The sequence below is a fragment of the Pteropus vampyrus genome, unplaced genomic scaffold, assembly GCF_000151845.1.
Source record: "Pteropus vampyrus isolate Shadow unplaced genomic scaffold, Pvam_2.0 Scaffold167, whole genome shotgun sequence".
Taxonomy (NCBI): domain Eukaryota; kingdom Metazoa; phylum Chordata; class Mammalia; order Chiroptera; family Pteropodidae; genus Pteropus; species Pteropus vampyrus.
In genome coordinates, this window is record NW_011888948.1 from 3,237,614 (window position 1) to 3,251,703 (window position 14,090).

A 14,090-nucleotide genomic window follows, 5' to 3' on the forward strand; every position below is an offset into this window, starting at 1 on the left:
TTTGCTATATATTTTTTAAATGTAGTGCTTTTTACCTAGCATCTCATTCCATTCTGGGGTACTCTGTTAAAGTCCTCAAATTAATGGTTGAGCTAGTTAAAATAAGTATTTTCAAAGGTTGGGAACACTAAAAAAATTCATAAAATGATTTCAGATAGGCTGGTTTATTTTATAATTCCATTCTCATTCAGTCCTAAATATAGATTATCGCACTGTTCTAGGTTTTACTACTCATTTTCTTAAGGAAAATGTGTCAAAATGACAAAATTAGATGTAATTAGGAGCTTCTTTAAAAAACGTTTATTGCAGGGAAGCAAGCAGGTTGGGAGAAGCCAGTTCAACTTTTGGGAACTAGGGATAGCTTGTTTTTCCTTACTATAGTTACTGAATTATCAGTGCCTTAGTGTTTTAATTGCCCTAAGCACCCCAGCTTGCCAGGGTGATACATGATGCTCACCTTCTGCCTTTGGCCAAGTTTACCAGTCCATGTTCAAAGAAAGGATTTAGGTCAAATCTGTGCCTAATTCCATCAATACTGAATTTTCTTTTTTTTGTTGTTGTTGGGGAGGGAATGGAGCCCTAATCATCTGCATAATTATGCTTCAAATCTCTGCTTCCCTTTGAAGAAGTACAGTATTTCCTTTGTTCAACCAACTCCTCTAGAAAGAAAGATAATAGAGACACATCAGCTCTTTTTTCCGGTGAATTTTTGATTATTTCAGTCCTTTTAATTCAATTAATTCCTGTCTTATCTGAATGGGTGTAACATACATATTTTTGGAATATACTATATTTATTAAAGTTATTAACGATAATGGGAGTATAAACATGAAGAAAATATATATTTGGTTATGTTTACTAGCCCACAGTTTACTAGACTCTAGTGTGGGAAAAAGAGGTACTTAAATGCCCAACATCTTATTCTGTAGTCTAACAGTTGTTTATATCAAAGTGAGTGCCTTCTCCCACAAACCATTCTGAAGCACAGGCTGACAAGGTCTTTCCTGCCCTCCTAGGTGGTCTGGGAAGATTGCTGCATGAAATCATCTATTTCTTGATGCATACCAGCAGCAACAAGTACTAGAAGACTGACATGATGATAATTGTTATTTCTCCGTTTTCTCGTTAGAGTTCTCTAAACAAGGGAAGTGATAGCCACATGGAGTTCACAGTATTCTTGGGTATCTTTTTAAAAAGGTTTTATAGTTTTGGTATACTCCTAGGCATAAAGAAATGAAGCAATCCAGATAACATACCAGTTGTTCAAGAAAAACAGTAAGCCTATTTGTGAAAGCAAGGCAAGGCTACACAGCACAATGCAAAGTAAAAGTTTGGCAAAAAATTTAGTAAATTTGCTAAATCACTGTGAAATGTCAAGCAGATAAATATGTGAAGACGTATTATCCATATTGGCTATTAGCTTTGATGACATTAAGCAAGTAACAAACTCCACTTTAGGATGTGCTACAATAAGATGAGACTTGGTCTTTGCAAAAATAATCTCGATGTTGGGTATCCCAAATGTTCTTAACAGGTAACCTGTAATGGAACAAAAGGGACATGCATAATTACAGGTCATTTCCCCAGTGAAAATTAGTGTCCTTTCTGTTTTCAATATCACCTAGGAAGTTTGACTTTTAGAATATTTTTTATCATTTCATTATTACTATTTTAAGGGTGATATTGAACAGAGCCATCATTTTTTTGAGGTTCTACTTTCAGGTGTTTTTGAAAAAAAAAAAAGTCACAATTTGGATGGGAGAAAGGACATGAGGAGACCAAAGACCTGGGATTTTGCTGATCAGAATGAAACGAATGTTGAAAGACTTTTCAAATCTATTGTTCGTGGTGCTCTGTGACTGTGGTGAGTTTTGTGAGTATACTTAATGCTGTAGGGATCAATGAAGAAACAATTGTGAGGTTTATAAATGCGTAAATGTTGATGAACCTGCATAAAGGAGGCAAGTATGGGTGCAGTACCTTTTAAATTGCGAATCCTTGCAACCCTGGGTTCTCTTAAGGTTCTGCACTATTCATTCAAATTTCACTTTAGATGTATTTTTAAATCTTTAAAAAGATAATAAAAACTACTCACTTTGAATTTAACAAATTGTAGATAAGCATGTTACACACACACACACACACTCACATGAAATAGTGTTTTATGGATTGGGATTTGACTTAAGATTTCACTTGATAGGAGAGTTTTTCTGCTAGAATATCTTTGGAACCGATCCAGATTTCAGTCATTGGCAGTCGTGTGCCTTAGATGAATTTCTTAATCCCTTTTAACCTTAGCAATAATATTGACTTCACAGGGTTGTTGTGATGATAAAATAGAATCAAGAATGTGAAACACCTTGAATGTCTGAGCATACAGTAGGTGTTTAATGTTAGTTTTCTTCATTCTGTTTGTTTCATCTAAATATGTAGTTAATTTCTTAGACATATGCAGCTACTGAACCAATAGATTTGATAATATACTAGCTTTGATGATTTCCAGATATTTCACAAACATCTAAGCATTTGATGGTGTAGGGTGGAAATTGTTTTCATTTTGATGAAAAAACTATGATCCAAAGGAAGAGAATCCTGGCTCTTGTAACATCGCTGGCACAGCCAGTTAAATGGACCAGAGCGTGTACTGTTATTTTTTTCTGGTGAATCTCCTTCCTCAGTCATTTCTTTTTTAATAAGTTTATTTAAACAAGAAGACACTTGGTTTATGGAAAACCAATCTGGGATTCATTTCTTTTAAAGTTATTTATTCCCACTTAAAAACATATTACACGTAACAACCTCATACAAAAAATTATAGAAGTGTCCGTGGCATCATAGTGATAAAGACATCAAAATCTTCCATTTAAACAAAATCAGCAAGGATGTTTATTGAGTATAAAATGTCTTACTGGACTAGGAAAATAAAAATTTTCCTATTATATACACCTATTATGCATGAAATCATCTATCTTCTGATGCATGCCAGCAGCAACAAGTATTTGGCAACGCAACAATCAACAATCTATGCATAAATGGAGCATGGAGCATAAAGTCGAGTGTACAGGCTACTAATGGAAGAGAAGGTAGTTTCACAGATGTGGGTTTCCCCTGCTTCATTTAATGTTGATCAAAATATGCTATTACCGATTAGTTTTTTGTTTTTTTTTTTTAAAGCAACACACTTATGTTGAGACACCAGTTCCTTTAAATACAATACAGGAATCGGGGGAGAGGAAAAGAAAGAATACAGAAAACTATACTGTAGTAGTCAGGATGGCATACAACTAAATTTTCTAAATGAGATGGTGTTCTTGTCGGTAAGAACGAGTTGTAGAGTAGCAAGCTCTGTCTTTAGTGAAAGCCTTCTATCTGCTGCTGCTGGAACCCACTGTATCTTTTTTCCTCCATTTCCAACTTGGGCATGTATGTCTCTTTCATTGATTCATTGTCCATCAAATCAGAATCTGATCTGTCTCATTGATAATCCTTGTCATTAACAATAGGCTTCCATTAATCTTAATCCAGTCAGCATTGGAGTCTCTTCATGCACCTGTTCACAAAAAGATGCCAGTTGGCTCTGAACGAGCACACAAGCTGCAGCAGAATCAGCCACTGTCTCCAACCTTGAATAGTCTCCATGCAAAAGGAAGTATCCCCCAACTTCTGTTTTGACTAAATAAAGAAACAAAAACTCATAGACACAGACAACAGCTGAGTGGTTACCAGAGGGAAAGCGGGGAGGGGGCAAGGTAAATAAGGGTAAAGAGGGTCAAATATATGGTGACGAAAGGAGACTTGACTTTGGGTGGTGAACACAATGCATTCATTATACAGATGATGTATTATTGAATTGTACATTTGAAACCTATATAATTTTATTAACCAGAATCAGCCCAATACATTAAAAAAATTTTATCCTGTTAGGGTAGGGTTTTCATATTAGAGATGATCAAGCATTCAGGTCTATCTAAGTTTTATATCTTTTATTTCACCTCATCTTAAATAAGAAATGAATGAAGTGCTGAGCTGATTAAAAGAAAACCCCAAAACCTCTATGTGCCAATATATTCATGTGCCGATTATAATAATCACTGAATACATGGAAAGGTATATTTAAAGACTGTCAGCCTGAACAACACATTGAGGTCCTTTGGAGATATATTATATGTATGTATTATTTATGTATGAGGTATACATAATAAGAATAATAAATGCATATTTACACATGTGTTTTTCATACCAAAAGGGTACAGCAGTCCCTTGAATCTAGAATTGTTTCTTACACTAGCCATGGGCCAGTTGATTGTTGCATTGCCAAATTCTGTCTCCTTTGATATGTATTTGGATAGGGTTCAAAATAGAAACAAGGATTCTGTGTCTGTGTTTTTTCCATTCTTTACTTTGGGTGCTCTGATGGGTCTCTTTTTAAAGAGATGTGTTTGATCCTAACAGAGTGATATTTGTGGGCTAGTAGTCGTCTACTCTATCTGGGCCAATAGCAGTTGCTGTAATGCCATTAAAATTGCCAGGGACAAGCCTGGGTATTTCATAAACGTCCACTTTAACCCTCGAATGACTCATGCAGAATAGAGAGTCAACATATCTTATTTGCCTAAAAATTTTTGCCTCATATGAACCAGGCCACTGGTTTCTTTAAGGTGAAAATGCCCAAGTACTTGTCTTGAGTATCAGAAAACACTAATTTTGAATAGGTCTCACATTTTAAGTAATCAGAGCAGTTTATATTATATCATTTAAACCAAGCTTTCTCTCACTTCACTTTAAATGCATTTCCCCCAAATATCTAAACACCAAAATATGATTAAAATGAGAAAAGAGAGGTATTAGATTTTTATCTAATGAATTGTCAGTTTTTACTCTTGCTGTATAGATTTTCACTGCAGATGTTACATTATTGAATGTTTTGAATTCAGAGTATCACTAATTTGTTATTTTAAACATAACTATAAAAGATGAAGATAAAGGAACAGAGGCTCTTTAGAATGGAAACCGTACAGTGCCCAACCCCCAGAATCAGTGCTCAGCATCATTTTACATCATCCTTAGCTCAGTTTGAACTTCTCTTTTGTCTATAGTGATTTTTTTTCTTCGATGTCTCTAGTAGTGCTGCTCAAATATACCTTTGTAAAACGCATTCTGAACATTTCATTGCAGTTCTTGGAGAAGCCGAGTATCTCCTTTTGGGAGAGCCAGGACATGTAGCGCTAAGCAACACCACAGTGTCTGTGGATTTCCAGTTTTTTGATAGTGCTAATGGGACGCTGAGGAATGTATCTGTGCTGCTCTTGGAGGCCAATACCAATCAGACTGTGACCACTAAATACCTCCAGACCAACAAGTCCCAGGGGACACTCGAGTTTGAGTGCTTCTACTTCAAGGAGGCTGGTGACTACTGGTTCATGATGACTCCAGAAGGGACAGACAGCAGCACTCCAGTACCCTGGTGGGAGAAAGGTGCCCTTCTGAAGGTGGAATGGCCCGTCTTTCGCGTTGACCTCAATAGGACATCCAAGACAGCAGAAGGCACCTTCCAAGTGGGCCTTTTCACCAGTCAGCCACTGTGTCCGTTCCCTGTGGACAAGCCTGACATCTTGGTGGATGTCATCTTCACCAACAGTCTTCCTGAGGCAGGAACAAGTCAGGGACAGCCACTGGAGATAAGAAGCAGCAAGAGGACAGAACTCTCTCAAGGTCAGTGGGTTGAGTTTGGCTGTGCGCCTGTGGGGCCAGAAGCTTATGTCACTGTGGTGCTGAAGCTGCTCGGCCGAGATTCAGTCATCACCTCCACAGGACCCGTCGACCTGGCCCAGAGATTTGGATACAAATTGGTGATGGTGCCAGAACTCACATGTGAGTCTGGGGTCGAAGTGATGGTGCTGCCCCCACCATGCACCTTCGTTCAAGGGGCGATTGCCGTCTTCAAGGAGGCCCCCAGACGCCCTGGGGAAAGGACCGTTCGGCTGGCTGAAAACAGCTTGACCTTGGGACAGAGGAGAACAGTATTCAACTGCACTTTGTTTGACATGGGGAGGAATAAATATTGCTTTGACTTCGGCATTAAAAGCAGAAGCCAGTTTTCTGCAAAGGAGCAGGAGTGCATGCTAATTCAGAGAAATATAGGTTGGTATTGAGGTTTAAATTTTTTAAAAATCAAATTGACACCTTTATGCAGTCAAAATTATTATTTTGAATTTAGATGAACTTAATTTTCTATGAACTATACCTTCATTTTTATGGTTCACTTCTCACGAAGTCCCAAATGGCATTGTCATCCTTATCTGAGAAATGAAGAGTACTGGTAAGCATACATGGCTCACTGCCGACTTAACCTATGTCTCAGTTTCCCCATCAGTAAAGCAGGGTTAATAAGAGTATCTACCTCAGAGATTTATGAGACTTGACTGAAATAAATGTGTACAGTTCTTAGCATAATGCCTGGCATGTGGGAAGCACCAATAAACATTAGCTATTATTGCATCATATGGCAAGACCATGGCAGGTAAGACCAGAATTCAAAGCTAAACCCCAAGCCGTATTTAGTAACTTCTGGCTTGCTCTAGCCGAGCATGTCTCTTTACTCTCACATCCTTCAGTATAAGAATGAAGCCTCTTTAGTGAGATTTCAGAGCAAGATTTCTAAAAACTTTAAATTCTTTGCATAATGCCCTTTCTAATCACAAAGAAGTGGGTTATTACAATTCCAATCATGTCCATGCCCTTATTTGCATTTCTTTCCCTTTTCCTGAGTGCAAGCCTGATCTTGGCAAGAGGTTAAGCTGGCAGAGACTGTATGCTACACTTACATGCTTCTTCTGTCTTCATCCCCACCAAGCCTATGCCCCCTGACGGCCCAAACCTCCAACCACCTCTGTAACTCCAAGTGTTTCTTGCTCCATATTTACCCACTTTTTCTCCTTTGAAGAAATTCCTTTCCTTTGTCTCCCTGCCCACTGGCCACTTCCCTGCTCACACTTACCTCTCTATGCAGCCTGGATTCTTGGTCCATCCCATCAATCACTCTCTATAAGATACCCTAAACGCTGCCCTGTTGTCCTTCCAGTGCATCTGCCAGGTCACACCCCAGCTCTGCATGGGTCCAGCCATCTGCTGGCCACCCACTGTACCCAAGCTGCACGAGAAGGTAACACCAGTCAGGCTGAGGCTGGTGTGGGTGGGTCATGCCTCCACCCTCAGCTTGGCCCACCATGCTACCCAGCAAGGCGCTCTGGCCGGCTCTGCTTCTGTCCTCCACAGCCACTCTTCCCACCTCCTCCGCTCTCTTCCCTCGCATCTCACCTCTGCCCCTTGGTTAACTCTGAGCTGAATTTGCCTCCTACCACACCAAGCAGCTGGGAGCCATCAGGAGCAAGCTCCCTCACCCTCTCACCAAATCTCTGTAAGCCTACAGGCATCCATCCCATCCTCTTCACCTCCTTTGCTGTCACTGAGGAAGAAGTGTCATTCCTCCAGGACAAAGTCAACTCTCCCCTCCACTGTGGTGCCCAGCCTCTCTCCCCATTTCAGGAACCTTCTATTAATCATTATGTCCTCTCTCTCCTCTGTCTGTCCTTTCTTTGCTGGCTCATTCTCATCAGCTTTGAAATGTACTTAACTCTCTTATCTAAAAGCAAACAAAATCACCCCTCATCACCTGGTTCTTCCTGAGAAATCCTTTTAAGCTCTTCTTCGTTTTATAGCCCAGGTTCTTGAAAAAGTCACCTATACTTTGGGGTGCATTTCCTCACCTCACATTCACTTTTCAACTCACTCCAAACTCACACCCCTCCTCTGAAAATGCTCTCACGAAAGCAGACAGTGGGTGACTTTTAGGTCCCCAAATCCCCAGAAGCTTTTCAGTCCATCTCTCCATTGACCTTGAGTCTGTGACATCACACTTGCCTTGTTTACCTCCTACTTCCCCGCTGTTCCCTCATGGTCTCCTTTGCCTGCTGGTTCCCCCACCTCACCACATCCCCTAAGTGTTAGACTTCTGCTTCTTGTACTAGAGTGTCTACATTTTCTACTCTTGACACACATGCTGGGTGATTACTGTGCTGATGCTGGTGACTCCAGATTGGCATCTCTCCCAACATATCCAAGCGCTGCTAACTAGCTGTCACCCCTCAGATGTCTCTCAGGCACCTCAGAAGCAACATACCTGCAATTGTACTCATCATCCTACCCACCAAACCTGCTCTTCAGCGTAGGACTCCACCATCCATCATTGTTCAAGACAAAAACCAAGGAGTCTTCCTCTTCATAACCTATAAGTAATTCACTAAGTCCTGTGGATTTTGTCCCCTCAAAAAACATCTCCGAATGTCCGAATCTCTCCACATCTCCCCAGTTCCACTGACACCACCGGTTTAAGCCTCTGTCTTCTCTTATCTGGAATCTTGCAATAGATTCCTAATTGATTTTCCCCTCCACTTCATTCTCTCAATGTAGCCAGAGGGATTATTTAAAATTCAAGTCAGCTGAGGCTGTTCCCCTGCTTAAAGCCTGTCAGTCACGTAGCTTGACAGGAGGAGGAGAGTTCACAGGGCCCTCCATAACACTCACCCCGAAGTCACTGTGGGACATCCTCCTCCCACCTTCACCTGTTAACATTAACCCGTTTTCTAAGTCTCCATTTGGGTTACTCTTCCTTGACCCAGACTAGTTAAATTGCCTTGCCATTAGCTGGCACAGCTTAGTTGTTATCCTCATTTCTCCTTTCATGGCATTTATCACTTCTGTCATTGTTCGTTTAATGTCTGTCTTCTAACACCGTCACCCCCACCATCATCTCCCCTCTCCCAGACTGGGGAAGCAAAAACCAACCTGTGCAGCCATGAAGCTGTTTATGATCTTTATTTGGCCCACTCAGAATGCCTGGCATATTAACAGTACTCAATACATGTTTATTAAAGTGAAAATTGAACTCAGATATGGCTAATCTCAGCTAAGTATTAGTAGAAAAACAATTATATTAAACTAATCATTCAAGATGTACTTGCCTTTTCAAAAGAAGTTGCTTGTTAAAAGAAAAAGAATTCTAATTGAATTTAGTGGAAACAAACCAAGGGGAGTAAAGACATTTAGGCCATTTGATGAACAGACTTTGGAAGCAGGAAGCCTACCTGTTGGTTCTCCCAGCTCCTAGGCTTTCTCCAGGTTCTTCCACTCAGTGTGTAAAGACTGGGTTTTTTTTCCCACAGCAGTAGGGGAAGACGCTGGAAAGGGGCAGAACAGGGAGTGGTTCTCTGTGTGGCCAGGCTGAGGGTGGTCAGGGGCTCCCTGTGGGGTCGCAGCTACCAGACACAACCCAGCAGCAAGACTGGAAGCACTACCTGGAGGGGCTCAGTGCTCCTGGGGACCCCACATTCTCTGTGTGGCTGCCCAACAGTCTCTCTGACTCGGGCTGATGAAATTTATGCTAGCGATAGGAACCTCGGTGACTTCCTGAGTTTTTAGTATAAAAATTTATGACTGAATCAAGTTCTCTTCTTTTAATTTTCCATTTAAATTGATAGCTCTCACCTGTAAAGACTGTCTTTTCTTTGCAAAATAGCATCATTCAAGGACCCCATGGACTCTACCATGAGCCACCGACTTGACTCCACTGAATTTCTTATTCTTTTTGAAAATGGAATAATGTTCTTGATATGTTTGTCTCTTTTCTCAAATGTGTGTTAGGACCTTAAGCTAGTATGTAAATAACAATTTACAGCAAATACATAATACATGTTACCAAAAATGATTATTTACGATCTTCATTTATCCTACTTAGTGTGAATGTTTATAATTTTCTCTACAGAAATGTTAATGTGATTGATTATGGGATGCTGCCCGAGATCCTGCTAAAGGAGTGTTAGTAATATATGACACAGGCTCTGTAATAACTTACAAAAATCTAAATTGAAAAATTCTGTATTCTGAACACATCCGCCCCAAGGGTTTCAGCCAGTGAGTATGGAGCCTGTATCTCAAAGCACAAAAAAAAGTATTTAGGGTAAAGTTGAGAATTAATAATAGAGGTTATAAATTCATATTCACATAGATTTTGGGGGAGGCAAATAAAAATCATGTATAGTTAACACATAGTTTACTTGATAATTTAAAATTTTGTGGCCATCTTCTTGTTTTTCTGATTAGTTGGTCTTGTTTTCCTTCATAGTGACTGAACAAGAGCTTTTTACCAATAATAGGTATACTGTCACCTATGTCATTTTGTTTTTATTTGCTGGTGCTTGCAGTAATAGCATTGTCTTTGTTTTCTGGAATCTTTTTAAGCCACTTGTCCACCTTATGAAGTTACTTTACCTAAAACTAGAAAATGTAATTTAAAAAGTTCATAAGCACACTCTTGGGTGCTTTCCTACTCCACAGTTCTCTGAAAGTGGACAAACCAGTAAACCTTTCCACCTAGTGGAACTTCTGCTCTTCCTTCGGGATTCTTTTAGGGCATCTGACATGCTGTATGTGACCATCAGATGGAATAAAGCACACATTTACATAGTGGTTACTTTGCTCAGGCACTGCTCTGAGTGCTTTATGAAGAGTAACCCATTTAATTTATTGTCAATTTTTATAGGTGAAGACATAGAGGCACAGAAAAGTTAAATAACTTGCCTAAGGTCATTGGTGGCTAAGCGGCTTCACCACCACTGGTGGTTAGGCTGTCGTGAGACTTTGCTTTTACCACTATACTATACTGCCTCCCATACAACCACCCGTTAATCAACATATTTAATGATATAAAGCTCTTAGACTGAAAAAAAGTTCTGATAGTTTCCTCTTCATCACACTGGTTCATTTTGTGCTGCCCACCTCTCTTAATAGACATGTAACTCCCTTTGGAGTGCACTGGCCCAGGCATGAGCAGCTAGTCCAATTCAAATGAGCCTTGTTCTCTGGATAGAAAGTCTGAAGTGCTTATCCAGGTGCCTTTGCTCCCACTATTGCTTCTAGCTCCTCATTCATATCTATAGAATTTTATTATAACCATGTTTTGTTTAGTTACCTAAGTCTCTTGAGCAAAATGTCTTGCAGAGGTGAACCTTTCATAGGCTGTACTCCTTCAGATAGTCTTAGGGAGTGGAAACAAATCTCCCTTTCCCTATTCCAGACAAATTTTGCTCATTTAGCATTAATAACCTCTAAAGTATCCAGAAAGATATTTTTCCTGGCCTAACAGGTTTGTCGTGTAGTATGAGAGCATGTATAGACATCTAAACAGAAGAAAACAAACAGCCTTTCATTCATAAGACTATTTGGAATATTGGTCATCTTGCTTTTCATTTCTAATACATGAACTCCAGTTATATAATGAGCTCCCATTTTGCCAAGTAGTTTCCCCAAAGTTATTAGCAGAAATCTTCAGGGAACAGGTAGATTTACTTAAGGCATTTTTAAAAATTTGCCTGATTAAATTTGTTCATTGCTTTGAGTGATTTTCTGTTTCCTGTTTGATTAATTTGGTTTAGAAATAAAAAGACATAAAACTTAGCTTAAATGTTTATTTTTTTATTGTTGATTAACCTACAAGCCATGATTTTACTTTCTAGAGAAAAAGATAAAAGATTTCAAAATGAGATTTTTTTGAAATTAAGATTCATGCTTTTATCAAAACTTTTACTTTCTAGAGAAAAAGATAAAAGATTTCAAAATGAGATTTTTTGAAATTAAGATTCATGCTTTTATCAAAACTTTGATTTTTTTCTGGCCCCAACTAATAGAATTTTTGTTTTTAGTTTGACAAATGACTATGTATTTAAATAAATTATATTTATGGAAAGTAAAGAAGAGTTAAAGAATAGCGAAAGGATTCTTATGTCTGCCTTTTGTGGTCTTAAAATATGAGCACAAGAGAAGGATAAACTGTACATTGACTTAATTTTCAATTTAGATTTCACAATGGTGGAATTCCCTGTAGATTTTTCAAAAATAAATCACAATACTTTAACTCAGGGAAACTTTAATATCAGATTCCCAAAGCTTTGCAAGTGCTGGAAGCTTAGTGTCTTGACATCTCTGAAGCTTGAGAACAAAGCTGGCTCATTGTTCTGCCATTTGAGGAGCTGCAGTGTGATCTGAGAGGCACAGAACCAATATTGTGTTCAGTTGAACCTCTTAATGGAACATAATTACCACACCTCAGTTAATGTTGGTCCAGAATACTGATTTGTAATGCTTTCACTCTTGCGTAAATTCCAGGGACTTTTAATTGCTGTAAAGAACTCGTGTTCCATGACTCACTCCAAAGATTGCACCACTTTGGCTCACCGGGGAATGTATCTGCCTTACATGGTCTCCTTGTTTTTGTAGTGCTTTATGTACCTTTAACTGCATTGTGAGTTTTTGCTTATAAAGGATGAAGAGAGACCTTTATGCAGAGGGTGTTTTGGTGCGTAGTGTTGGCATGGCTAGTTGGCTAGGCCTCGTGTTGAGTTGTAGGGTTGGATGGGTGCCGATAGAGAAGGGACTTAGGATAATTCTTTATAGGAGACTATTCAATTATTCTGTCTGGAAGTGATTGCATATATGCTTGGAAGAGAAGTTTGCATTTATCAGTCAATAATAACTTCTGGGAGTGTTTGTATGTATTTTGAAGCTCCAGTGTTAGGTATATCCCCATTTAGATTTGTTAAGGATCCTTGCTGAGTTGATTCTTTTATCATTATGTAATGTCCCTCTTTATCACTGGTAATATTCCTTGTTCTGTAGTCTACTTTGTTTGATATTAGTATAGCCACTCCAATTTTCTTTTGATTAATGTTCCGAAGGTATAACTTCTTCCATACTTTTACTTTTAACCTATTTATGTATTTATATTTAAAGTGAGTTTCTTTTAAACAGCATGTAATTGGGTCATGCTTTTTTTATCCATTCTCAATCTCTGTCTTTTAACTAGTGCATTTTGATTATTTACATTTAGTATGATAATTGCGTGGTTGGATTAAGATCTACACTCTTGCTAGTTTTATATTTGTTTCATTGTTTTTTTCTTTTATTCTTCTTTTAGATTAATTGAATATTTTATGACTTACTTAAACTACTCTATTGTTTTATTATGCCTTAAAAATGTTTTTAGTGGTTGTCCTAGAGTTGACAATATATATCACATTACTCTTAATCTACCTTCAAATAATATTTTGCTTCATGTGTAGTGTAAGGACCTTATAACAAAACACTCCCAATTTTTGTGTGATTATTGTCATACACTTTACTTTATATGTTATAAATACATATTACAGTATTACTCTTTTGCTTCAGACCATCAATTATATTTAGATCATTTAAAATAAGAAAAAAATGGACGTGGTTCCATAGTGTAGCAGTTAGCACGTCTGCTTTACATGCAGAAAGTCCTGGGTTTGAGCCCCAGTGGAGCCACGATCCATGATCTATGGCCATGGCACCCTGAACAGACCCGATGTCTGAAGCTGAGTAGGGTTGGGTCTGGTTAGTACTTGGATGGGAGACCACCTAGGAAAACCAGGTGCTGTGGGCATAAATAATAATAAAAAGTAAAAATAAATAAATAAAATAAGAAAAAAATAAATTTTATCTTTACCTTTATAAATGTCATTTCCAGCACACTTCATTTCTTTATATAGATGTGAATTTTTGTGTTATGATATTCCTTCTGCCTGAAGGAATTTCTTTTAACATTTTTTTTTGTAGTGAAGGTCTGCTGGTAATTAATTTTATTAGTTTTGTTTGAAAAAGTCTTTATTTCTCCTTTATTTTTGAAAGAAATCTTCATTGGTCATGGAATTCTGGGTTGGTCAATTTTTCTTTCAGTACTTTAGAGATATCATTCCATTATTTCTGGCTCGCATATGAGAAGTCATTTGTAACTCTCATCTTCATTCTTCTGTGTGTGATGTATTTCAACCTTCCCTACTCCATCCTGCCACAGAGTTTTCCATTTGTTATTTTTTTAGCAGTTTGAATATAGTTTGTCTACATTTTTTACTTGCTTTTTAAAATTTTAATCAATTTATTTTAGTTTCAATTATATAGTACATTGGTTAGACATCTACATAGTTAATAAAATGATCCCCCCAATTGCCCCCTCCCTC

General features: G+C 38.3%; 1 protein-coding gene across 3 annotated transcripts in view; it reads left to right on the forward strand.

Annotated features, from left to right (window-relative positions):
- The window catches only part of THSD1 (thrombospondin type 1 domain containing 1), a 29,759-nt gene that overhangs the window by 1,275 nt on the left and 14,394 nt on the right, over nt 1-14,090 (forward strand). For 2 of the 3 annotated variants that reach the window (XM_011370354.2, XM_011370357.2), the window contains exons 2-3: nt 1,723-1,864; nt 5,176-6,141. In XM_011370354.2, coding sequence (XP_011368656.1) covers nt 1,807-1,864; nt 5,176-6,141 — 1,024 coding nt within the window. In that variant the 5' untranslated portion in view covers nt 1,723-1,806. Of the gene's footprint in view, nt 1-1,709; nt 1,865-5,175; nt 6,142-14,090 lie in introns of all 3 variants that reach the window. The other variant, XM_011370355.2, reaches the window with a different exon arrangement.